The 24,990-nt window shown below is 38.3% G+C and overlaps 1 protein-coding gene across 3 annotated transcripts in view; it reads right to left on the reverse strand.

Annotated features, from left to right (window-relative positions):
* UBXN2A (UBX domain protein 2A) overlaps nt 1-24,990 on the reverse strand; it is a 50,672-nt gene that overhangs the window by 6,280 nt on the left and 19,402 nt on the right. For all 3 annotated transcript variants that reach the window (XM_036872888.1, XM_036872887.1, XM_036872886.1), the window contains exons 2-6: nt 24,618-24,672; nt 16,285-16,423; nt 10,683-10,789; nt 5,768-5,905; nt 4,435-4,593 (exon numbers count right to left, since the gene is read on the reverse strand). In XM_036872888.1, coding sequence (XP_036728783.1) covers nt 4,435-4,593; nt 5,768-5,905; nt 10,683-10,789; nt 16,285-16,423; nt 24,618-24,658 — 584 coding nt within the window. In that variant the 5' untranslated portion in view covers nt 24,659-24,672. The remainder of the gene's footprint in view (nt 1-4,434; nt 4,594-5,767; nt 5,906-10,682; nt 10,790-16,284; nt 16,424-24,617; nt 24,673-24,990) is intronic.

The following is a 24,990-nucleotide window of genomic DNA, read 5'->3' on the forward strand; positions in this document are numbered from 1 at the left end:
GTTGCAGTGCACGTGCTTCTCATTGCGGTGGCTTGTCTTTGTTACAGAGCACGGGCTCTAGGCGTGTGGGCTTCAGTAGTTGTGGCACATGGGCTCAGGAGTTGTGGCTCACAGGCTCTAGAGTGCAGGCTCAGTAGTTGTGGCGCATGGGCTTCGTTGCTCCGTGGCATGTGGGATCTTCCCGGACCAGGGCTCGAACCCGTGTCCCCCGCATTGGCAGGTGGATTCTTAACCACTGCGCCACCAGGGAAGTCCTCCCAATCACTGCAGTCTTGAAGGCAGCTCAAAGTTATGTTCATGTAAGTATATGCGTGTGTATATAGAAAGGGAAAGTACGTATACAGTTCATCGAAATTAAGATGCCACTGGGAGTTCCCTGGTGGCCTAGTGGTTAGGATCCTGGGCTTTCACTGTCGTGGCCTGGGTTCAATCCCTGGTCGGGGAACTGAGATCCTGTAAGCCAGGCAGCACGGCCAAAAAAAAAACCCCTGAGATGCCACTGATTCTAAGACTTGCCATTTTATATACTACTAAAATTAAAAAAAATCCAGATTATGACAAAATAATTTCTTAAACACTTAGAATTTTTATATTTATTGAAAGAGCACTTTTAACTAATTTTCACACAAACATTCATCAAATTACTTACTTCCAAAATAAGATTAGAATAAAATGGTTAAGTCATTCCTAACAGTTGAACGTTATTCAGACTCAGATCCTTCAAATCACTTCTGATTCAGTCATTGATGTACATGTTTTTCCATATAATACTCCCTTCTGTATCATCGGGTGTGTTGATGATACAGCAGTACTTTGAAAAGTGCTCCACTACTGTCTCTGGGATGATCTTTCATTGAGCTGACACTTGTTCTGCATGCTTTGAGGCAGATGCCAAGGCAAAGACAATTGTGTCATGACTGCCATATGGCCAACAAGAAATTATAAGGATGCATCCCCATTTCAGAGATGCTAAAATGTGAAAAAATGTGCAAACAAGAATTAATGCGGCTTCCCCGGTGGCACAGTGGTTGAGAATCTGCCTGCCAATGCAGGGGACACGGGTTCGAGCCCTGGTCTGGGAAAATCCCACATGCCATGGAGCAACTAGGCCCGTAAGCAACAACTACTAAGCCTGCGCGTCTGGAGCTTGTGCTCTGCAACAAGAGAGGCCATGACAGTGAGAGGCCCGTGCACTGCGATGAAGAGTGGCCCCCGCTCGCCGCAAGTAGAGAAAGCCCTCGCACAGAAACGAAGACCCAACACAGCCAAAAATAAATAAATAAACAAACAAACAAACAAATAAATAAATAAAATTAAAAAAAAAAAGAATTAATGAAATATGGCATCACCAAAGACAGAATTTTCCCATTCAATCAAATTCACCAATTGCCACTCTGTTAACCTGTGCAGGTTACCAAAAAAAATCAAGAAAATGGTCACTTGTATTTATTTGGGTACCAAAAATTGGAAAACGAAAGGCTAAAGCTTATGGAAAAGAATATAAGTACAAAAAACCCCACTAAAGATTAAAGGAACCGTGCAGTAAAAATTAAAAATGGGTACTGTGATCTCTACAATACTACTATGAGAATAAAGAAATGCCAATCTAAAAAGCTAAGAGAGGATAAAAAATAATACTCATTAAGCTCAAAAAGAGGCAAGAAAGGAGGAGCGAAGAATAAAAAGACATGGGGTAAAGAGAAAACAAAGAGCAAGATGGTAGCCTTAACCTAACTAGTTCAGGATATTATAAAACATTATAAAAACTGGACTAAACATTCCAGTTAAAAAACAAAGCTTGGGGCTTCCCTGGTGGCACAGTGCTTGAGAATCTGCCTGCCAATGCAGGGGACACGGGTTCGAGCCCTGGTCTGGGAAGATCCCACATGCCGCAGAGCAACTAGGCCCGTGAGCCACAATTGCTGAGCCTGCGCGTCTGGAGCCTGTGCTCCGCAACAAGACAGGCTGCGACAGTGAGGCGCCCGCGCACCGCGATGAAGAGTGGCCCCCACTTGTCGCAACTGGAGAAAGCCCTCGCACAGAAACGAAGACCCAACACAGCCATAAATAAATAAATAAATAATTAAAACAAAACAAAACAAAACAAAGCTTGGTTCATTATCACTTAATTAAATACCGTTGGCCAGTCAAAGGTTTTTAAATGCTTCAAGTCAGTCAGGGAAAAAAATGGTAGGTGACTATTTGTTACTGAAAATGCCAGAAGTATTTTTCTAGACAAAGAAGTTGGGATTAAAATATTTTATTTCCCTAAAAAGAAACAAACCTGAGTTGTAGACAACAAACTTATGGTTACTAAGAGGGGAAGGGTAGGGTGAGACGAACTGGGAGAGTGGGATTGACATATATACACTACTATGTATAAAATAAATAATAATGAGAACCTACTGGCATACAGGCCAGATATGAGAGGGAGTTGTGGTGGCCCAGATCAGGGAATCCGAGTCCAGGTTGGGTGAAGAGGACGTCTGCACAGGAAAGCGGCCCATCTTCCTGGTGTCAGAGTCTGACCAGCACGAGGAGGGCGCCCATGTAGAGGGAGGCAGGTGGGTACGGTTGCAGTACGAGCAGGGTTAGGAGTGTGTCCACACAGAAGAGGTGTTCAGTGCAGAGTGTCAGAAGCCAAGTTGGGTTAGGAATATAGGAGAGGTGGTGCACAACAGGCTGTCTCAAGCAGAATAAAAAGAGCATTCATACAGAGGAGGGGCCAACTGCAGTGTGTCAGAACCAGAAAGAGGTGGAGAGTGACCACTCATGGGGGAGGATAGGCAGCACTGACTGCCAGAGCCCAGGAGGGCAAACAGGTCACTGGCATGATGTGATGTGTCAAGAGACCCAGCAGGAAGAGGAAGGCTTCCAGGCTGGGGAGGAGTCAGCAGTAGAAGAAGGGGACTGGTTACATGTAGGAGAACTGATCAGTAAATAAATATATTGGGGGCTTTCCTGGTGGTGCAGAGGTTAAGACTCTGTGCTCCCAATGAAGGGGGCCCGGGTTCAATTCCTGGTCAGGGAACTAGATCACACATGCATACTGCAACTAAGAGTTCACATGCCACAACTAAGGAGCCCGCCTGCCGCAACTAAGACCCAGGGCAACCAATAAATAAATATTTAATAAATAAATAAATAAATATATTGAGAATAACTGGAGCCAAGTTTCTCACTGAAGAAAGTTAAACTGAAGAAAGTGAAGTAGTTACAAATACGGAAAGGGGAAAACTAGAATAAACCCTGTGGTGGTGAACTGAAATTAGAGGTATCTATGTGAACTCATGGTTTTCGCTATGCAAAGATATAGAAATACAGATGTAAATGTGTGTGTTAGTGTATGTATATATATGCATATGTGTATGTATGTATAGACACCTGTAGCTCTTTCCACTCAGAGGGCCTGGGAATGGTGGCAATAAGTATACCTAGTAACCAGATCCTCAATACCCTTGGCCACTAAAAAGAACCAGGGCTTCTTAGAAAACGTACAGAACGAACCTGAAAAAAAATTTTGTGCCAATAAACAAGAAAATGCTCAAAGAATGATGGGAAGATGTAAAAAGTTTAAAGGAGGTCCCAGCGACTTGGAAACCTATATACAATATGTTCCTACTTTAATTAAAATGAAAAAACATTTTAAGATGAGATAAAAGACTGGAAAAATCCATCAAACTAGTAGTAGTGATTATCTCTGGGTGATGGAATTTAACTTGATTTCAATTTCTTTCAGTACTTTCCTGTATTATCATTCCTTTTCTACAATTAACAGAAAAATACACACATAATGCTAATGATCAACTTAAAAACATATTAAAAATAATTCTTTTAAAATTATGTATCTAGGACTTCCCTGGTGGCGCAGTGGTTGAGAATCTGCCTGCTAATGCAGGGGACACAGGCTCGAGCCCTGGTCTGGGAGGATCCCACATGCCGCGGAGCAACTAAGCCCGTGAGCCACAATTACTGAGCCTGCGCGTCTGGAGCCTGTGCTCCGCAACAAGAGAGGCCATGATAGTGAGAGGCCCACGCACCGCGATGAAGAGTGGCCCCCGCTTGCCACAACTAGAGAAAGCCCTCACACAGAAACAAAGACCCAACACAGCCAAAAATAAATAAATGAAAAAAAAAAAAAAAAAAGATACAGGATGCCCACTTCAATTTGCATTTCAGATAAACAATGAAAAATATTTTTTAAAAAATTATGTATCTAGGTAAGCAGGAAAACTAATGAAATGATAATCCATAAAACAGACTGAAAATACTTCATTAATGTCCAAGAATTTCCATTGTCATGAAACATTATATTTAGAGAACTATTTATTAAGATCCTTAGTTCTTAAAAATAGCTGTTGACTGACCTGAAAAGAAGAAATACAATTAAAACTTAGGGAACAAATCAGACAAATAATGAAATGGAAGACTCACCTATGAGAAATGTTAAATTTCTGGACAATCCTTTTCCCATTGGCTAACCAGATCTGTATATTAGTGATGGGTTCCAGACTGTTTAGTGGGACAGTAGACAACTTATTTTTATTCTCAACTTCAATAGTCTTCGCTTTAGAAACAATTTTTGGTGTAGCACTAAGAAAATGCAGACAACAAGTCAGATGCATGTTTTTCATTAAGCAGAACTTTATCATTAAACAATTACTATAAAAACTTTACAGTAAGTATAGCTTTTAGGAAGATTTTAGCTAGTCACAGCTGTTCCCTAACACATAAAGATATTAATATCAGTTATATCCATCATACATGATGATTATAGGAATCTAACAAAATTATGCACATCTAAGTAATTTGTAAGCTTGTGGACTGTTACGTAAGTATACCTGAAGAGTATACTTATGTATTTGAACAGTGCCTTACAGAACAATTTTATAGTGCTGACAGATCTATGGGCTTTACCTTTACCTACCCCCCAGGTTAAAATTTCTAAAAGAAATTATAAGTTCTCTGTAGAGAACAGTCCTTGGGTTATAAAGGAAATGAAAGGAAACAAAGTATTCCCTCATCACTCTGAAAGTCACATTGGGATATTTTTACATGTGTGGATGAATATGCATTTATATACTGTACCAATCTTGATAATTAATATATGAGAATTCATAAAAATGAAAGCAATTCTATATTTAACCTCTTTGCATATTCTGCCATAGGCATAATTAGATAAGATGAATACTGCAAAGTTTGAAAATATTGGGCTGGTCAAAAAGTTCGTTCGGGTTTTTCGGAGGAGCTTATGAAAAACCCGAACGAACTTCTTGGCCAACCCAATAATTAAAGGCTCTGATACTGATACTAACTTTATCAGGCATTGTTTCACTTTTGTTACCTCAAAATTCAGATAATGATCAGAGAACACAATGCTGAAGGCATTGGTAACTATAATACAGAACCCTATGTCCAAACGCTAGCCTATGTACTCTGACATTAATGGCAAAGCTCAAGTGGTGGGTGCAAGGGAGAAAAAATGATTTATCCACCCAATTTTGCCCAACGTCCTCATTAAGCCAGGCACTTTTGATCGGATAAAACCAAAAAAGCCACCATGACTTTTTAGTGTAGTGCCAGCATATGTTAATTTACACTAAGGTGAATATGACTTAGAAGTTCTCATAAAAGTTAACATGAAAAATCTCATTTCCAATGGGAGAAATGATAACTCTATATATGTGGTCTACATAGTAAAATAATGACAAGCTGAATATTAGTCAAACCTCTGCTTATGGAAATTACAGATCATGAGCCTACTCACCTTCCCAGTCTGTGACCCTGTCCTGAGAAGGGCTGGAACACAGGCTTCGTTGACATACATACTTCATTTTTCTTATCTTCAACTTTAACATCGACCTCCTCTTTATCAAAAACTCCCTGTAATTCTAAAGGTAATTCCCTTGGAAAGTAAAGAAAGAAAGTGATAAAGCCCCTAATATGTTTTTTCTTTCTCTGAAAAACATACTGTGCATGTAAAAAGAATAGAAAAATATACAGAAATAAGAGGCATATATATTCTATACAATAAAAACTAAATGTATTTAAAATAATACAGTTAGAGAAAAATCAAGCTCTTATTTCATTCTTTAAAATGAAAATATAGCTACATGCTGGTTCTAGAAAAACAAGACATAAAAAAATGTAAACACATATAGATTTAAGAAAGAAAATGACAGCCCACCTCCCCCAAAAGTGACAGCCCTTATAATTCCACTCTCACTCTAATAAAAAACTTTGGGGTGTATCTCCTAAATTTTCTCTCTCTATATAGTAAAATTCCACATAATAATTATATTTTTTCCAAAGATGGTATCATTCTATGTACATTATTCTGTATTTTGCAAACTGCTTTAAAAAAAAAAAGCAATATACCACAGAAACCTTCTCATGTTAGTATATGGATATATGTCATTCATTTTTACCACATGCACACTGTTATTCTGTTATAAAGTAGATCAAATGGTACAAACATATAAAATACTCTTTTCATCTTTTTCTTACTGATTTGTAAGAAATATGTATATATTCCATTTACAGGATATATGTGAAAAAAGTATTCCCAGTATGGCATTTGATTTTACATAATCAAATTTATCTTTCTTATATTGCTTCTGGGATTCATGCCAACTATAACTATATGCAACAACATGGATGAACATCCCAAAGAAATAAGCTGAGTAGACACAAAAAATAAACATATTGCATTTACATAGAGTTCAAAAAAACAGATAAAATGAAAAAATTATAAAGAAAAGCAAAGAACAACTTACTACTAAAGTTAGGATAGCATTACTTCTGTGATATTGCTACAAATAATGTGTAATTTAATCTTATCATGAGGATGAAATCAGATAAATCTGAATTGAGAGACATTCTACATAATTTGGGCCCATAATCTTCAAGTGTCAAGGTCATTAAAAAAAGACAAAAACAAAAACTGAGAAACTGTTCCCTCCTGAAGGAGACTAAAGAGACATGACATTTAAAAGCAATGTGTAATTCTGAATTGGATGCTTTTGCTATAAAGGATAATATTAAGATAAAAAGTGAAACCTGAATACATTCTGAGGAATAATTGGTAATAATATTATACATCAATAGATGGTTGTATTGTGGTTACATAGGAAAATATATTTCCTTTTGAATAAAAATACAAACTAAAGTATTCAGGATGATGAGGCATCACTTTAGCAACTTACTCTCAAATGCTTTTAGAAAAGTTCTTTGTACCACACTTGCAACTTCTGTATTAGTTTGAAAAAGATTCCAAATTAATTATATTATATAATATAGAGACATTTAAAATCTGTATATACATTGTACATATACATATATACAGACCTGTATATGTGTATGTATATATTGAAAATTGGTTAGATGTAGAATACTATCAACCCTTCTGAAATAAAAACTGACCAAAATAAGTACATTGCACAACTAAATTGATGTTACACATAAAATCATGTGCTAAGGACAGTGTCATAGGACAGATATTTAATTTTGTATATCTTTTTAGGAAAGCAGAAGCATGAATATGAGCATCAATTGCTGAAAGAATGTTCATGCTTTTTATTCATTAATTTTCTTTCTATCAATCTATCATGAAAGAGTAATCGGAGGTTCAGTTCGAACTTCAAGCACAATTATAAGAAAACATAGGAGTAAGGGACTTCCCTGGTGGTCCAGCGGTTAAGACTCTGTGCTCCCAATGCAGGGGGCACAGGTTCGATCCCTGGTCAGGGAACTAGATCCCACATGCCACAACTAAAAGATTCCACATGCTGCAACTAAAGATCCAGCATGTATCAACTAAAGATTCCACGTGCTGCAACTAAAGATCCCACATGCTGCAACTAAAGATCCCACATGCTGCAACTAAGACCTGGCGCAGCCAAATAAATAAAATAAATAAATATTAAAAAACAAAAAAAAGAAAACATAGGAGTAAAATCTTCAAGGCCCTGAATTAGGCGATGGTTTCTTAGATATAACACCAGAGCCAAAAGTGACAAAAAAAAAAAAAATCGATAAATCAGACCTCATCAAATTTAAAACTTTTATGCCTCAAAGGACATCATCAAAAAATGAAAAGACAACACAAAGAATGGGAGAGAATATTGTCTCCAAAATACATCATAAACTCTTACAACTCAACAGCAAGGCAAATAACCCAATTTTAAAAATAGGCAAGGGAAAAAAAAAATGGACAAAGGATTTGTATAGACATTTCTTCAAAGAAGATACACATGTGGTCCATAAGTACATGAAAAGATGCTCAGTATTACCGGTCATTAGAGAAATGCAAATCAAAACCACAACAAGACACCAGTTCTTATTCACTTGGATAGTTATAATTTAAAAAACGAGACACTAACAAGTGTTGGCAAGGATATGGAAAAACTGGAACTATCATACACTGTTGGTGGAAATATAAAATGGTGCAGTAACTTTGGAATACAGTTTGGCAGTTCTTCATAAACAGAGTTAACAACAATTCCACTCCTAGACCTAAGAGAATTGAAAACATGTGTCCACACAAAAACTTGTACACAATGTTTGTAGAAGCATTATTCGTAATAACTAAGATGTGGAAATAACCCGAATATCTATCCACTGATAAATGGATAAACTAAATGTGGTATACCCATACAATGCAACACTATTTGGCAATAAAGAGGAATGAAGAACTGTTAAAAGCTACAACATGAATGAACTTTGAGAACATTATGCTGAGTGAAAGAAATCAGACATAAAATGATTCCATTTATATGCAATGTTCAAACTAGGCAAATCCATAAAACTGGAAAGTAGATTGTGGTTGCACAGGGCTGTGAGGAGGGGCAAATGGAGAGTGATTACTAGTATGGGGTTTCCTTTTAGGGTGAAGAAATGTTCCTGAATGAACAGTGCTGATAGTTGCATAACTCTGTGAATATATTAAAAAATAATGAATTGTATACTTTAAAAGGGTAAATTCTATGGTAGGCTAATTATATCTCAATAAAGTGGTAATTTAAAAAATAAAGTTATTATTTTAAAAAAAATTAAATACAAGGATAGTCACAGATATTTTTTGATAGTGGGAGACATAAGAAATAATCATATTATCAACAACTAAGCATATATATAAAAATTATGGGTCATCATTGTAGCAAAACAATATGCAGATATAGTCAAGTATTTCAAGATAGTCAAAAAAATTTTTTAACAATATTATTATTTTTAAAAATAAAGTTATTTATTTATTTATCTATTTCTGGCTGCAGTGGGTCTTTGTTGCTGCATGTGGGCTTTTCCCTGGTTGTGGCTAGTGGGGGCTACTCTTCGTCGTGGTTCGCAGGCTTCTCATTGTGGTGGCTTCTCTTGTTGCGGAGCACAGGCTCTAGGCGCATGGGCCTCAGTAGTTGTGGCACGTAAGCTCAGTAGTTGTGGCGCATAGGCTTAGTTGCTCCAAGGCATGTGGGATCTTCCCAGACCAGGGCTTGAACTCATGTCCCCTGCATTGGCAGGCGGTTTCTTAACCACCGTGCCAAAAGGGAAGCCCTGACAGGCAGATTCTTAACCACTGCATGACGAGGTAAGTCCCAAGACAGTCAAAATTAAAATAATATATATATATGTATATTATATTGGGACTTCCCTGGTGGCACAGTGGTTAGGAATCTGCCTGCCAATGCAGGGGACACGGGTTCGAGCCCTGGTCTGGGAAGATCCCACATGCCGTGGAGCAACTAAGCCTGTGTGCCACAACTACTGAGCCTGTGCTCTAGAGCCCGTGTGCCACAACTACTGAGCCCGCGTGCCACAACTACTGAGCCTGAGCTCTAGAACCCGCGAGCCACAACTACTGAGCCCGTGTGCCACAACTACTGAAGCCCGCGTGCCTAGAGCTTGTGCTCCGCAACAAGAGAAGCCACCGCAATGAGAAGCCTGCGCATCACAACGAAGAGTAACCCCCACTCGCCGCAACTAGAGAAAGCCTGCGCACAGCAAGGAAGACCCAACGCAGCTAAAAAAAAAAAAAAACAAAAACCAAAAAAAGACACGTAGGATGTTATGTGGTATTAAGTAACAACCAGCAAAGTGAATTAATTTAAGTCAGATTTTGGTTGCTCAGAGTTCAAATTCCTGACCCTTCAAAATTACAGCTGTGGTTCTTTTAAGAAAACTCATCTTATGAAAAAAATCTGAATTTATAAAAGAAAAAGTGTCTTTGAATGCATAGGAACCTGTGAACAACATTAAAAGGAATCTTCTAAATGAAATGTATCTAAAATATCCTTCTTGGACTTCCCTGGTGGTGCAGTGGTTAAGAATCCGCCTCCCAATGCAGGGGACACGGGTTCGAGCCCTGGTCCAGGAAGATCCCACATGCCGTGGAGCAACTAAGCCCTTGCGCCACAACTACTGAGCCTGCGCTCTAGAGGCCTTGAGCCACAACTACTGAGCCCACGTGCCACAACTACTGAAGCCCACACGCCTAGAGCCTGTGCTCCACAACAAGAGAATCCACCGCAATGAGAAGCCCGCGCACCACAACGAAGAGTAGCCCCCGCTCTCCACAACTACAGAAAGCCTGCGAGCAGCAATGAAGACCCAACACAGCCAAAAATAAATAAATTAATTTAAAATAAATAAATAAATAAAATATCCTTCTATTTACAAAGATTGCTTACCCTTTTTTGATGGAGTTCAGAAACTGCTGACTTGCACCATCAGAATAACTTCTGAAATCATCATTGACTGTGAATCCATTTTTCCATAATTTTATACTTATATCTGCCTGCAAAGCAGTAAGAAAAAAAATGCATCATGTTAATAAATGAAATGTACTAATAAACTAAAAGTCCCTTGAAACTTTCTTCTATCAGTGTATATTTTATGTATCAATCTTTTCTTTAAAATTGAGATATACCTGACATATAACATTGTATTAGTCTTAGGTATACAACATAATGGTTTGATATATATATCTATTGTAAAATGATTACAGAATAAGTGTAGTTAACATCCATTACCACACACAGCTACAAATTTTTTTTTTAATTTTTATTTATTTATTTATTTTTGGCTGTGTTGGGTCTTCGTCTCTGCACGAGGGCCCTCTCCAGTTGCGGCAAGCGGGGACCACTCTTCATCGTGGTGCGCGGGCCTCTCACTATCGCGGCCTCTCTTGTTGCGGAGCACAGGCTCCAGACGCTCAGGCTCAGCAATTGTGGCTCACGGGCCTAGTCGCTCCGCGGCATGTGGGATCTTCCCAGACCAGGGCTCGAACCCGTGTCCCCTGCATTGTCCTCAACCACTGCGCCACCAGGGAAGCCCTACACATTTTTTAAATATACCATTCTTAACAGCAAGCTTCAAATGTAAAATATCAAAAATTATAATGTACACATAAAATATGGTTCATAATGAATAATATTTTAAAATAATTCATTAATAATTTTGTTTAAGAGAGCTCATTTGCAAAAATATTCTGTGCCCTGTCTTAGAGGACACTAAAGCTTTCTGGCCAGAACAGACTTCTCAACAGTTAGAGAAGGACTTTGAAATGACTTGAACATTAGACTTTGAACATTAAGAATAATAAAGGGGGAAAAAAAAAACTATGAGTAATTAATGGCTATTCCTTCAAATATAAACTATCAGTGTTACTGTTATCAATATTTCATCTCTCAACATCTTGTTGATCATCTCCTAAGAACATTATTTATTCACTCATTCAATCAAAGAAGTCACTGTAGAAATATAGAAAGGTTCAGAAATACAGTAGAATGCAGGGATGCTTCAGGCTGAACACAGAAGGACTGATTAAAAACCATTTAAGAAAATAGACTATTAGAGGCCTTCCCTTGTCTCTAGCATTTATTCATTCAGCATATGTTTACTGAGTGACTAATATGTAACAGACACTCCATTAAGATGTTAGGGAAAACAATCACAATAATGATAGCATATATTATTAGCCTGCCTGCCTATCTATCTGTCTGTCTACATACCTATCTGAGAGAGCACTTGTGTGTACACTTATATGTACCAAACACTGTTTAAAGTACTTTCCCTACATAAATTTATTTAATCCTCCTAAAATCCACACAAGGTGGGTATTATTATTATTATCCTTTTTATAGATGGAAAAATAGAAACACAGAAGATTAATTAAATTGCCCAATATTACATAGTCAGTAAGGGTGGAGCTGGGGTTGGAATCCATACTATCAACCACTATACTATATTACCTCTGTTTTTTACCTGTAACCAAACTGCCAAGACTCTGCTCTCATGGTACTCACAGAAAAGAATAAGAAATAAAAAAATTGTACAAATGAACTTACTTACAGAACAGAAATAGAGTCACAGATGTAGAAAACAAACTTATGGTTACCAACGGGGAAAGTGGCAGGGAGGGATAAATTGGAAGATTCGGATTAACACATATATAAAACAGACAACTAATAAGGACCTACTGTATAGCACAGGGAATCCTACTCAATACTCTGTAATGACCTATACAGGAAAAGAATCTAGAAAAGAGTGGATATATGTATATGTGTAACTGATTCACTTCACTGTACAGCAGAAACTAATACAACATTGTAAATCAACTATACTCCAATAAAAATTAATTTTAAAAAAAAGAAAAGAATGAGAACAAAACAAATAGGAAAAGAGCACATAAAGACACTGAGGAGGGGAATTCCCTAGCAGTCCAGTGGTTAGGACCGGTACTTTCACTGCTGAGGGCCTGGGGTTCAATCCTTGGTCAGGGAACTATCCCACAAGCTGCATGGCACGGCCAAAAAAAAAAAAAAAAGACACTGAGGAAAACAGAAGAAACTTAAAAACAAAAATCCAAAAATGATAATTAATACACTTATATAAGAGAGGATGTCTGAAAGGGAGTAGGAGGGAATATTCAGGGAGCAAAAGAGCTCTTAGAAACTTAAAATGGAAATTAAATAAAAGGATTGAATATAAGGTTGAAGAAATATTACAATTAAAATAGAACAAAACAACAAAGAGGTGGAAAACAGGAGAAATAATAAGAGACTCAGTCCAAGAGATCCATTATCTAAGTAAAAATATTATAGAGAGACAGACAACAGAGGGGAGCAAAATATCGAGAAGCAACATGAGAAAATGTCCTAAAAGAGTAATATACAAGTTTCTGTATTGAATGAATGAAAAAGAATCTATACCAAGGCCCATCAGAATATGAGGAGATTAAAGAAAAGATGCTAATAGGTTGCAGGGAGCAAAAACATGCCACACACACAGGCTCAGATGCCAAAACAGCAATCTATCAATCATGTGTGAAGGCAGAATAAAGGCAAATTCAGGTGCGCAAGGTTTTAAGCCATCCATTTCCCATGCACCGTTTTACATGCACTTTCTGCATAAAACACCTCAAGACTGGCTTCATAAAAATGGAAACATACAGGGTAGGGGTTGGGAGAGGCACAGAATTCAGTGCACCAGAAGTGAGAGGAGAGATAAATAAAGTGCTCAGGATCATAGATTCCAGGGCAGCAGCAGTGTAACTCCCCTAGAGGACATCGGAGAAAGAAGGCCTTCACCACAGTTGTCCTGCAGAAAAAATTAAACTGGTAAAATTATCTAATATGTTCAAACATACTGGAAAAAGATACAGCCTGCTATCAGACTTCGGGGATGAATAAATGACAGGCACAAAGAAATAAAGGCAATATGGAAGGGAAAAAACTATTAATTCTAATGAAAATTTAAAAGGCAGTCAGGAAAAGAAATATAACACACTATATGACTCAGTGATGCTGTACAGTATTTACAAAGTCATAAAGATATAAACAATGATAATTGATTTAATCCCAAATTATGATATAATTATGTTAGTCAAATGAGAGGAGGTGGTTTGGGGATGAGGAGAAGGAAGAATAAGAGCTAAATTCTCATTTTCTATTTTTAAAGAGTCAATACATAATTTGAAAAAACTAAAAAATCAAGAACTATCATTATTAGTATATTATTAGAAATATAGTCTTTATACAAGAAGAAACAGTTAAGACTACCTCTGGGTAGTGATTACCTCTGGGAAGTAGATACCACGGCCATGGAGGAACCGGGCTGCTATTTTTCAACCTAAGTCCTTCAGACTTCAGTCTGAAGAACTAAAGAACTCTCTCCGAGCTCTCAATGCAGGGGGTCCGGATTCGATCACTGGTCAGGGAACTAGACCTCACATGCATGTCGCAACTAAGAGTTTGCATGCCACAACTAAGGAGCCCGCCTGCCGCAACTAAGACCCAGTGCAACCAAATAAAATAAATAAATAAAAAATATATTAAAAAAAATTTTTAAAGGCAAATTAGAGTAAAGGGATCTCTTTAATGTCTGACTTCGAAAAGCCAGCTAGATTCTCATAATTGCTGCTGCCTTCAGTCTGCTGTGATATGGCATTTTGATTGAAGTACATTTAAAAAAAAAAATCAAGCCTCAAATAGATATGTAGTTGCAAAAAGAAGCATTTTAATAGCTTTTCCAAGATACTACATCAAAATGTAGTAAGTGGTAGTATCTCAAAAGTTAGCTGAAAATATCACATGATAACACATATGTAGAATCTAAAAAAATGATACAAGTGAATATATTTACAAAACAGAAACAGACTCATAGATATAGAAAACAAACTTATGGCTACCAAAGGGGAAAGGTGGGGTGAGGGATAAATTAAGAGTTTGGGATTAACAGATAAACACTACTACATATAAAATAGATAAACAACAAGGGCCTCCTGCATAGCACAGGGAACTTATATTCACTATCTTGTAATAACCTATAATGAAAAAGAATTTGAAAAAGAATATATATATTACATATCTTTTACATATATTATATATATCATATATATTTTATATACATTATATATATTATATATTTTTTATATAATATATATATATATATATATATATATATAAAACTGAATCACTTTGCTGTACATCTGAAACTAACACAACTTTTTTCTTTTTTTGGCCACGCCACGTGGCTTGTGGGATCTTAGCTCCCCAGCGAGGGACTGAACCTGTGCCCTCAGCAGGGAAAGCTCAGAGTCCTAACCACTGGACAGCCAGGGAATTTCCTAACACAACATTTTAAATCAACTGTACTTCAATTTAAAAAAAAAAAAGTTGAGGGACTTCCCTGGTGGCACAGTGGTTAAGAATCTGCCTGCCAATGCAGGGGACACAGGCTCGATCCCTGGTCTAGGAAGATCCCACATGCTGCGGAGCAACTAAGCCCGTGAGCCACAACTACGGAACCTGCGCTCTAGAGCCTGCGAGCCACAGCTACTGAGCCCACGTTCCACAACTACTGAAGCCTGCGCGCCTAGAGCCTGTGCTCTGCAACGAGAAGCCATCGCAATGAGAAGCATGCACACTGCAACGAAGAGTAGCCCCCGCTCGCTGCAACTAGAGAAAACCCACGTGCAAAAACGAAGACCCAACGCAGCCAAAAATAAGTAAATGAAAAATAAAAAAATTTATTCAAAAAAAAAAGTTAGTTGAGAATCTGAACATGGAATCTGAAACTTAAAGGTATATTTATTAATATGACAATAATCCTATCAGAAATATCTTTTAAGTTTTGGGAAGCTGTCAAGTGCATGATGGCAGTTTATCAAAATTCTTACTTTCACTTAAAAAAGTTGATAAAATCATATCTTATCATTTGCAACAAATACTGTAAGTTGTTTCCCTTGAAGTGTCAGACTTACTTCATACATTTTGAGAAAATGTCTGCAGAATATCCAAGACTGCATAACTAGTTGTCTGTAAATCACTTTCATGTAAAAACAGTACACCATGAAAAAGCAGAGTGTCCAGCTTGTATCTCAAGCAATGGTACTTTTCCTTAAGATACTTCTGTATATTGTAGAAATGTTTTACATACACTTCATATTTTATCACATAGAATATTTGTAAGATGTGTATTAAAGAGTTGGGATTTAATGAAATGTGTAAATTTTACTGCTTCATCAAGGAAATTTTTAATTGAAATGAGTGTTTTGTCCCCCTGCAAGTTCAAGGAAAGAATACAGTAGTTACTGGTTCAGAGTGGTATCACTGCCTCAATTCCTCCTAAGGTGCCAGTTTTGCCTACCATTGCTTTTGCAGTATCAGTGCAAACTCAACACAGTGAAAAAAGTAAATAATATCTTACTATTATTATGAAAACAGTTTTGACCTCTAAAGGGCCATATTTTGAGAAGCACTGGGAAAGAAAAAATTTATGGACACTTACCTGTTTCTTTTGTTCAGTGGGAGACACACATTTGGCACCAACCTTCTGAGCTTCCTCAAAAAGGCTGTCAACAAAATATTCACAATTTGTTTGCTGATTATCACTAAGAGGTTGGTGGTCAGATCCTGTTTCACAAACCCTATACACACACACAAAAAGAAAAATAAGCACTATTAACCACTAATTCTCTAAAAATTTACACAAATTGTTCTAGTTAAAGGATCTAGAACTGACACGCTACCTCCATGCCTGCAGTTGAGACTCTCTTCTGAATTAACATAGTAGATATGTGGCCTCGGGAAGTCATTAACACTTGTGGTCCAGAGCAGGGTTTTCTCAACTTCAGTCCATTGATATTTGGGGAGGGTTAATTCTTTGTTGGGCAGGCTGTCCTGTACACTGTAGGAAGTTTAGCAGCATCTGTGGCCGTTAAACCACTAGACGCCAGTAGCATGGACATCCCCCAACCCCCCAGTGTTATAATAATAAAAAACATCTTTAGACAATGCCAGATGGCCTCTGGGGGTGGGATGGGCAAAACTTCACCAGGTTGAAAACCACCGGTCCAGAGTAAAAACATGTGTTCTTTGTAAAGCTCTCAAAATGGCTTTAAGAGGGGTTGCTATGTACTTTTTGGTAACACAAAGCACTCTTGAAACTAAAGGTGGTAAGGTGTGAGGAACAGTCATAATCATAGTTATGCTCCTTTGCACACTTCAGAATGAAATTTCCCACTCAAGACTTTCATCTGTAGTGGTTTAATACTCTACCGGGTTTTTTTTTTTCTTTCTTTCTTTTTAAATTGAGGTACAACTGACATACAACATTATTTTAGTTTCAGGTATACAACATAATTCAATGCTTGTACGTACTGCAAAATAATCACCACAATGTCTAGTTAATTGTTAATTGTTAACATCAATCACCATTTACTCTCTTGGCAACTTTCAGATATACAGTACAGTGTTATTAACTAAAGTCTCCATGATGTACATTATATCCCATGACTTATTTATTTTATAACTGGAAGTTTGTACCTCTTGACCACCTTCCTCCATTTTGCCCACCCCATCTACTATTTTTGTATGTGTATGTGTGTTTATATTTTGTCATAAAAGAAATATTACCTAAGATTTTGTTTGATAAAAGGATGGTTTCTGGTTGATCTTTTCTAAAGTCACATAGAAAATTCATAAATGTACTGAGAGATAATTTCTCAGATTTCTCAGATAATAATCAACATTTTTATAGTTCTTACACTGTGCCAGGATCTGCAAGGCAGATATTTTTATCCACATTTTATAGATAAGGAAAATGAGTCACAAAGAGGTTAAGTTACATGTTAGAGATTATACAGCTAGTAAGTGGCAGAAACAGAATTCAAACGCTGTTAATCTGTCTTCTAAGTCTATGCTCCTACCCATGATACATTATAAAGCCTCTCTTAATAGCTAATATTTACTAAGCATTTATTAATACATGTTAGGAACTTTTCTAAGCGCTTTACATGTGTTTACTCTTTCAATCTTCACAGTGACCTAAAAGGCACATATTGTTTTTATCCTCATTTACTAGGTAAAGAAAAAGCTTAAGCAATTTGCCCAAGATCGCAAAGCTATTGGGAGGCAGAGCTGGAAACTGAACTCAGGCTTCTAATGCCCCTACTCTTTTTCAATTTATTTATTTATTTATTATTTATTTTTGGCTGTGTTGGGTCTTTGTTGCTGAGCATGGGCTTTCTCTAGTTGCGGCGAGTGGGGGCTACTCTTCGTTGTGGTGCGCAGGCTTCTCATTGAGGTGGCTTCTCTTGCTGTGGAGCATGGGCTCTAGGCACGCGGGCTTCAGTGGCTGCGGCACGCGGGCTCAGTAGCTGTGGCTCGTGGGCTCTAGAGCACAGACTCAGTAGTTGTGGCGCACGGGCTTAGTTGCTCCTCGGCGTGTGGGATCTTCCTGGACCAGGACTCGAACCCATGTACTCTGCATTGGCAGGCAGATTCTTAACCACTGCGTCACCAGGGAAGTCCTAATGCCCGTATGCCTCTACTCTTAATCACTGTGCTAGACTGTCTCTCAAAATAGTCACTATTACATTGTTAATAAAATGCTGATAGCAGGGACTTCCCTGGTGGTCCAGAGGCTAAGACTCAGTGCTCCCAATGCAGGGGGCCCAGGTTCGATCCCTGGTCAGGGAACTAGATCCCACATACCAGAACTAAAGATTCTGCATACCGCAAAGAAGATCCCATGTGCCACAACTAAGACCCAGCACAGCCAAAATAATAATTAACTAAAAAAATAAAAATGCTGATAGCAGGGCAATTTTTTAATTTAGGTATATTCTTTTTACTCTTCTAGGTAATTCTCTCTATATATACTCTTAAGACAATCCATATTATGTCTTAGTATTACCACTTATCTCACATGGTTGTTGTTAAGATTAAATGTGAATACACATAAAGGCCTATTTATACCTGGTATACTGTATGTACCAGTACACATGCTGGCACGTGGTAAATTCTTAAATATTAGATGATAATGTCATTACAACCACTTTGTGCTTTCTGGTATTTGTTTCTTCTGTTCAGAAAGCAATTTATACTTAATTACTAAGTACTAAGTACAAAGCCAATAAAGCTGAGCATCCAGAGTAGCTGAAGTTTTAGTCCTTTATCATACATATTTGGTATATAAATTCTACTAAACCTTATTATGCTAACACAAGTCATCCAAATATTTGAGTACCTACTATATGTTAGGTGGGGAAGACACAAAGATGAATAAGAAATAGTCTAGGCTTTTAAGAGGTTCAGAGTACAGTGTGTTGGAGATGGATGCCCACAAACTTGATTAACTTAGATAAACTGGACCAATTCCTTGAAAAGCACAATCTACCCAAACTCACATGAGGAGGAATAGACAATATGAATAGGCTTACATTTATTAAAGAAACTGAATCAATAATTGATAATCTGCCAAAACAGAAAGCACCAGGCACAGATGATTTCACTGGTGAATTCTATCAAACATTTAAGAACGAATTGATACCAATTCTCTATAATCTCTTTCAGAAAATAAAAGTGGAAGGGAATACTTCTAACTCATTCTATGTGGACAGCATTACCCAAATACCAAAACCAGATAAAGACATCACAAGAAAGGAAAACTACAGACAAAACTCTCATGAACCTAAGTGCAAAATCCTTGGGACCTCCCTGGTGGTCCAGTGGTTAAGACTCTGTGCTCTCAATGCAGGGGGCCTGGGTTCGATCCCTGGTCAGGGAACTAGATCCCGCATGCCTCCCGCTTGCCACAACTAAAGATCCTGCATGCGTAGCGAGGATCCCACACACGGCAATGAAGATTCCCTGAGCCGCAACTAAGACCTGGCACTGCCAAATAAATAAATAATTTTTTTTTTAAATGCAAAATCCTCAACAAAATACTAATATTTTGAATCCTGCAATATATAAAAAAAATTATACACCACAACGAAGTAGGATTTATTCCAGGTATGTAAGACTGGTTCAACATGAGAAAATCAATGTAACCCACCACATCAACACACTAAAGAAGAAAAATCATATGATCATATCAACAGATGTAGAAAAAGCATCTGACAATATCTAACACCTATTCACAATAAGAACTCTCAGCAGGGCTTCCCTGGTGGCGCAGTGGTTGAGAATCTGCCTGCTAATGCAGGGGACATGGGTTCGAGCCCTGGTCTGGGAAGATCCCACATGCCGCAGAGCGGCTGGGCCCGTGAGCCACAATTACTGAGCCTGTGCGACTGGAGCCTGTGCTCGCCAACAAGAGAGGCCGCGATAGTGAGAGGCCCGCGCACCACGATGAAGAGTGGCCCCCACTTGCCACAACCAGAGAAAGTCCTCACACAGAAACGAAGACCCAACACAGCCATAAATAAATAAATAAATAAATTAAAAAAAAAAAAAAGAACTCTCAGCAAATTAGGAATAGAGAGGAACCCCCTCAAACTAATGTCATACTTAATGATGAGAAACTAGATGCTTTTCCCCTAAGAGAAGGAACAAAACAAGGATGCCGCTTCTCACCACTCCTCTTCAATGCCATACTGGAAATCTTAGCTAAACCAGTAAGACAAGAAAAGGAAATAAAAAAAAAAATACAGGTCAAGATGGAAGAAAAATTGTCTTTTCGCAGGTAACAAGACTGTTTACATAGAAAATCCAAAAGAATCAACAACAATGTAAAACTCTTGGGACTAATACACATTTATAGCAAAGTTGCAGGACACAAGATTAATATACAAAAGCCAGTGCTTTCCTGTATACCAGCAATTAACAATTGGTATATGGAATTAAAAGTGCAACATTACACACATTAGCGCCATTTGTCAAACTCCACAGAACTCCAAAGAACAGACCCAAATGTAAACTCTAGTTAAAAATAGTGTATCAATACTAAATATATACAACTTTATTATTTCATCATTGTTTTCTACTCTGTCATCCTTTTCTTTACTTGTTATTATCATTTTGTGATGCAAATATCAATACTCTTCTTTAGAACTCTGAAACCAGATTATCAAAGGGGTTACATTAAGTAAATAGTCTTGAAGTCCTAGGGGTTTCTCTAATAATAAAAAGTACAAAAACTTCAGGAAAGGTAATAGGAAACATCTATCCTGGCTCAGAAAAGCCTCTTTTGCTCACTTTCTCATTCACTATTGTGTTTTGCATAAATAAGGTTATCAGCTAGCTGTTGTTCAAACAGGTGAAAGATTTGCATCTGTTTATGCTTTGGAAGCACATATGGTAAATATGGATCTTCACCATTTATAATCTTTGAGCAACTGATACACTTAGGGAATCAGTCTTCTTTTCATTTTTTACTGGACTGCTGTTTCTAACAAAATCTATTTTTGTTACCAAGAAAATTATAGGGGCTTCCCTGGTGGCTCAGTGGTTGAGAGTCTGCCTGCCAATGCAGGGGACACGGGTTCGAGCCCTGGTCTGGGAAGATCCCACATGCCGCGGAGCAAGTAGGCCCGTGAGCCACAATTGCTGAGCCTGCGCGTCTGGAGCCTGTGCTCCGCCAACAAGAGAGGCCGCGATGGTAAGAGGCCCGCGCACCGCGATGAGGAGTGGCCCCCACTTGCCGCAACTAGAGAAAGCCCTCGCACAGAAACGAAGACCCAACACAGCCATAAATAAATAAATTAATTAATTAATTTAAAAAAAAAAAAGAAAATTATAAACTCTATTACTAATATTCTTGTATAGACATCTTACTATTTATTTATTATTATTATTTTTTAAAATAAATTTATTTATTTTTGGCTGCATTGGGTCTTCATTGCTGCACGTGGGCTTTCTCTAGTTGTGGCGAGCAGGGGCTACTGTTCGTTTCGGTGTGCGGGCTTCTCGTTGTGGTGGCTTCTCTCATTGTGGAGCATGGGCTCTAGGTGCACGGGCTTCAGTAGTTGTGGCACGCAGGCTCAGCAGTTGTGGCTCACGAGCTCTAGAGCGTAGGCTCAGTAGTTGTGGCGCACAGGCTTAGTTTCTCCGCGGCATGTGGAATCGTCCCAGACCCGAGCTCAAACCCGTGTCCCCTGCATTGGCAGGCAGATTCTTAACCACTGTGCCACCAGGGAAGCCCCTATTATTATTTTTAAAATTTATTTATTTTATTTTTGGATGCACTGGGTCTTTGTTGTTGCATGCGGGCTTTCTCTAGTTGCAGCGAGTGGGTGCTACTCTTTGTTGCGGTGCACAGGCTTCTCACTGCGGTGGCTTCTCGTTGCAGAGCACAAGCTCTAGGCATGTGGGCTTCAGTAGCTGTGGTGCTTGGGCTCAGTAGCTGTGGCTCACGGGCTCTAGAGCGCAGGCTCAGTAGTTGTGGTGCACAGGCTTAGCTGCTCTGTGGCATGTGGGATCTTCCCGGACCAGGGCTTGAACCCGTGTCCCCTGCACTGGCAGGCGAATTCTTAACCCCTGTACCACCAGGGAAGCCCCTTACTAATTATTTAAATTCAAAGTATTGATACATGTTATAACATTATAAAGCTTGAAAACATTATGCTAAATGAAAGAAGCCAGTCACAAAAGACCCCATATTCTATGATTCCATATATATGAAGTGCCCAGAATAAGCAAATCTATAGAGACAGAGAGCATATCAGTGGTTGTCAGGCATAGGGCACAGGAGAATGGGGTGTGACTGCTAACAGGTATGGGGTTTCTCTTTGGGTGATGTAAATTTTATAAAACTGACTGTGGTAATGGTTTCACAACTCTATGAATGTACTAACAACCACTTAATTGTATACTTTTTTTTTTTTTTTGGCTGCACTGGGTCTTCGTTGCTGCAAGTGGGGGTTACTCTGCGTTGCAGTGCACGGGCTTCTCTTGCTGCAGAGCACGGGCACGGGCACTAGAGTGCAGGCTCAGTAGTTGTGGCACACGGGCTTAGTTGTTCTGCGGCACGTGGGATCTTCCCGGACCAGGGATCAAACCCGTGTCCCCTTGCATTGGCAGGTGGATTCTTAACCACTGTGCCACCAGGGAAGTCCCTGAATTGTACACTTTAAATGGATGAGTTATATGGTATGTGAATTACGTCTCCACAAAACTGTTAGCAGTCCTAAGTTAATTTTACTCTTTAAAATCAGTCATTCAGGGCTTCCCTGGTGGCGCAGTGGTTAAGAATCTGCCTGCCAATGCAGAAGACACAGGTTCGAGCCCTGGTCTGGGAAGATCCCATATGCTGTGGAGCAACTAAGCCCGGGCGCCCCAACTACTGAGCCTGCGCTCTAGAGCCTGTGAGCCACAACTACTGAAGCCCGCACACGTAGAGCCCGTGCTCCGCAATAAGAGAAGCCACCGCAATGAGACGCCTGCACACCGCAACAACGAGTAGCCCCCGCTCACCGCAACTAGAGAAAGTCCACGTGCAGCGATGAAGACCCAACACAGCCAAAAATTAATAAATAAAAATTAAAAAAAAAAATTAGTCATTCAACTGGGGCTTCCGTGGTGGTCCAGTGGTTAAGACTCCGCGCTTCCACTGCAGGGGGCACGGGTTGGATCACTGGTTGGGGAAGTTCCACAAGCCACAAGGTGTGGCAAAAATCAATCCATCAATCAATCAATCAGCCATTCAACTTATTTCTGTGTAGAAAAGAGTTAACATAGCAGGCCTAACTGTTGCTATCCTTTTTACTTTTCTCATGAGAGTATGGAATTTTAATATGTGCCTAGTCCCCAGTATAAACCCTAAGGCTCATTTCCAATGAACTTCCCTGGTAGACAACATCTCACACGTGCTGTATAACTTATTACTGGAGGAATTAAGTGCGTGTCCTGGTGGCTCCACTGGGCAAGGACTCTTGGAAGCTTATGCCTGGTTTCCCCTGGACTTCACCCCCTTGCAAAGTATCTTTTCATTGCAATAAAGCTTAGTCATTAGTGTGACTATAAGCTGAATCCTGTGAATCCTCTAATCAAATCATCACATCTGGAGGCAGTCTTAGGGGCTCCTGACATAACCTCACAATTATATAGTTAGTATCAGATATCTATATAAAACAGTAAGTACTCTAGTGAAAAAATAATAAATAATATTTGTTCGGTATAGAAAGTGTTCACAAAGTATTTGTAAATACTTACCTGTCTCCTTAAATGGACTATGAATGAAAGATATTTACCTTTTCAAATATTTAAAACAAAGAACATAATACAAAAATAAATATTCCACTTCAGAGAAGTGAGAATAAAGAATTTTGTATTAATAAGAACGAGAGACTTTGCACCTACCATTTATTGGGTGCCTGCTATATGCTAATACGATGCTCAGTGCTTTAAATTGGCTATCTAATTCTTACAAAAACCTTTCAGGTACCTATGTACACCTCCTCCTTTTTAGATGAGATACTGAAACTCAAAGAATCTACCTAAGTTGCTCAAATGCCAGAGAAGTAGTATAAGACAGAGATGGGATTCAAACCTAGGTTTATCTGATTCCAAAGCCATTATATTTACACTATGACTTCAAGATAGTATAACACAAGAGGCTAATGAAGTAATAAATAGTTACTTTAATTTCCCTCTTAAATAAAAGAAATAATATGTGGGCAGAGAGAAATTTAACACAAAAAAATTAATCACAGAAAGATTTATAACTTCACTAAAATCCATTTAATGCAGCTATGGAAAAAAAAACTTTGAAGTACATTACTATTAGGTATTTAACAGATAATCATAATGAAAACTTACTAAGTCAGTGAAATGTAAAAATAGAGAAAGACAGTAACAAAGGCATTAATAACAAAAACAATGCATAAATTAACTCACCATTCTTCCTTTATACTTTCAAGATTATCTACTTCTTTCATTCTCTTTTGCCTAACTGTAAAAGTAAAAAGAAAAATAAGGTAAAGTTCTTAATACAGTATTTTAAATAAATTCATTCCAACGTATGCATTAAGATTCTTTACCATTAAGTTATTATGTACTTCTAAAGTAGCACTAAAGGGGTCTTGAGAACAAGTGACCTAACTCAAAGCTGTCACTTTCACTTAAAGTAAAGCAATAAAAAGTAAATTTTGGATTCGGATAATCTGACAAAAGAAAGATTTCATAAAAGTTATGATGAGGGGAATTCCCTGGAGGTCTAGTGGTTAGGACTCTGTGCTTTTACTACCAAGGGCCCACGTTCAAGCACTGG

The sequence above is a fragment of the Balaenoptera musculus genome, chromosome 13 (assembly GCF_009873245.2).
Source record: "Balaenoptera musculus isolate JJ_BM4_2016_0621 chromosome 13, mBalMus1.pri.v3, whole genome shotgun sequence".
Lineage (NCBI taxonomy): Eukaryota > Metazoa > Chordata > Mammalia > Artiodactyla > Balaenopteridae > Balaenoptera > Balaenoptera musculus.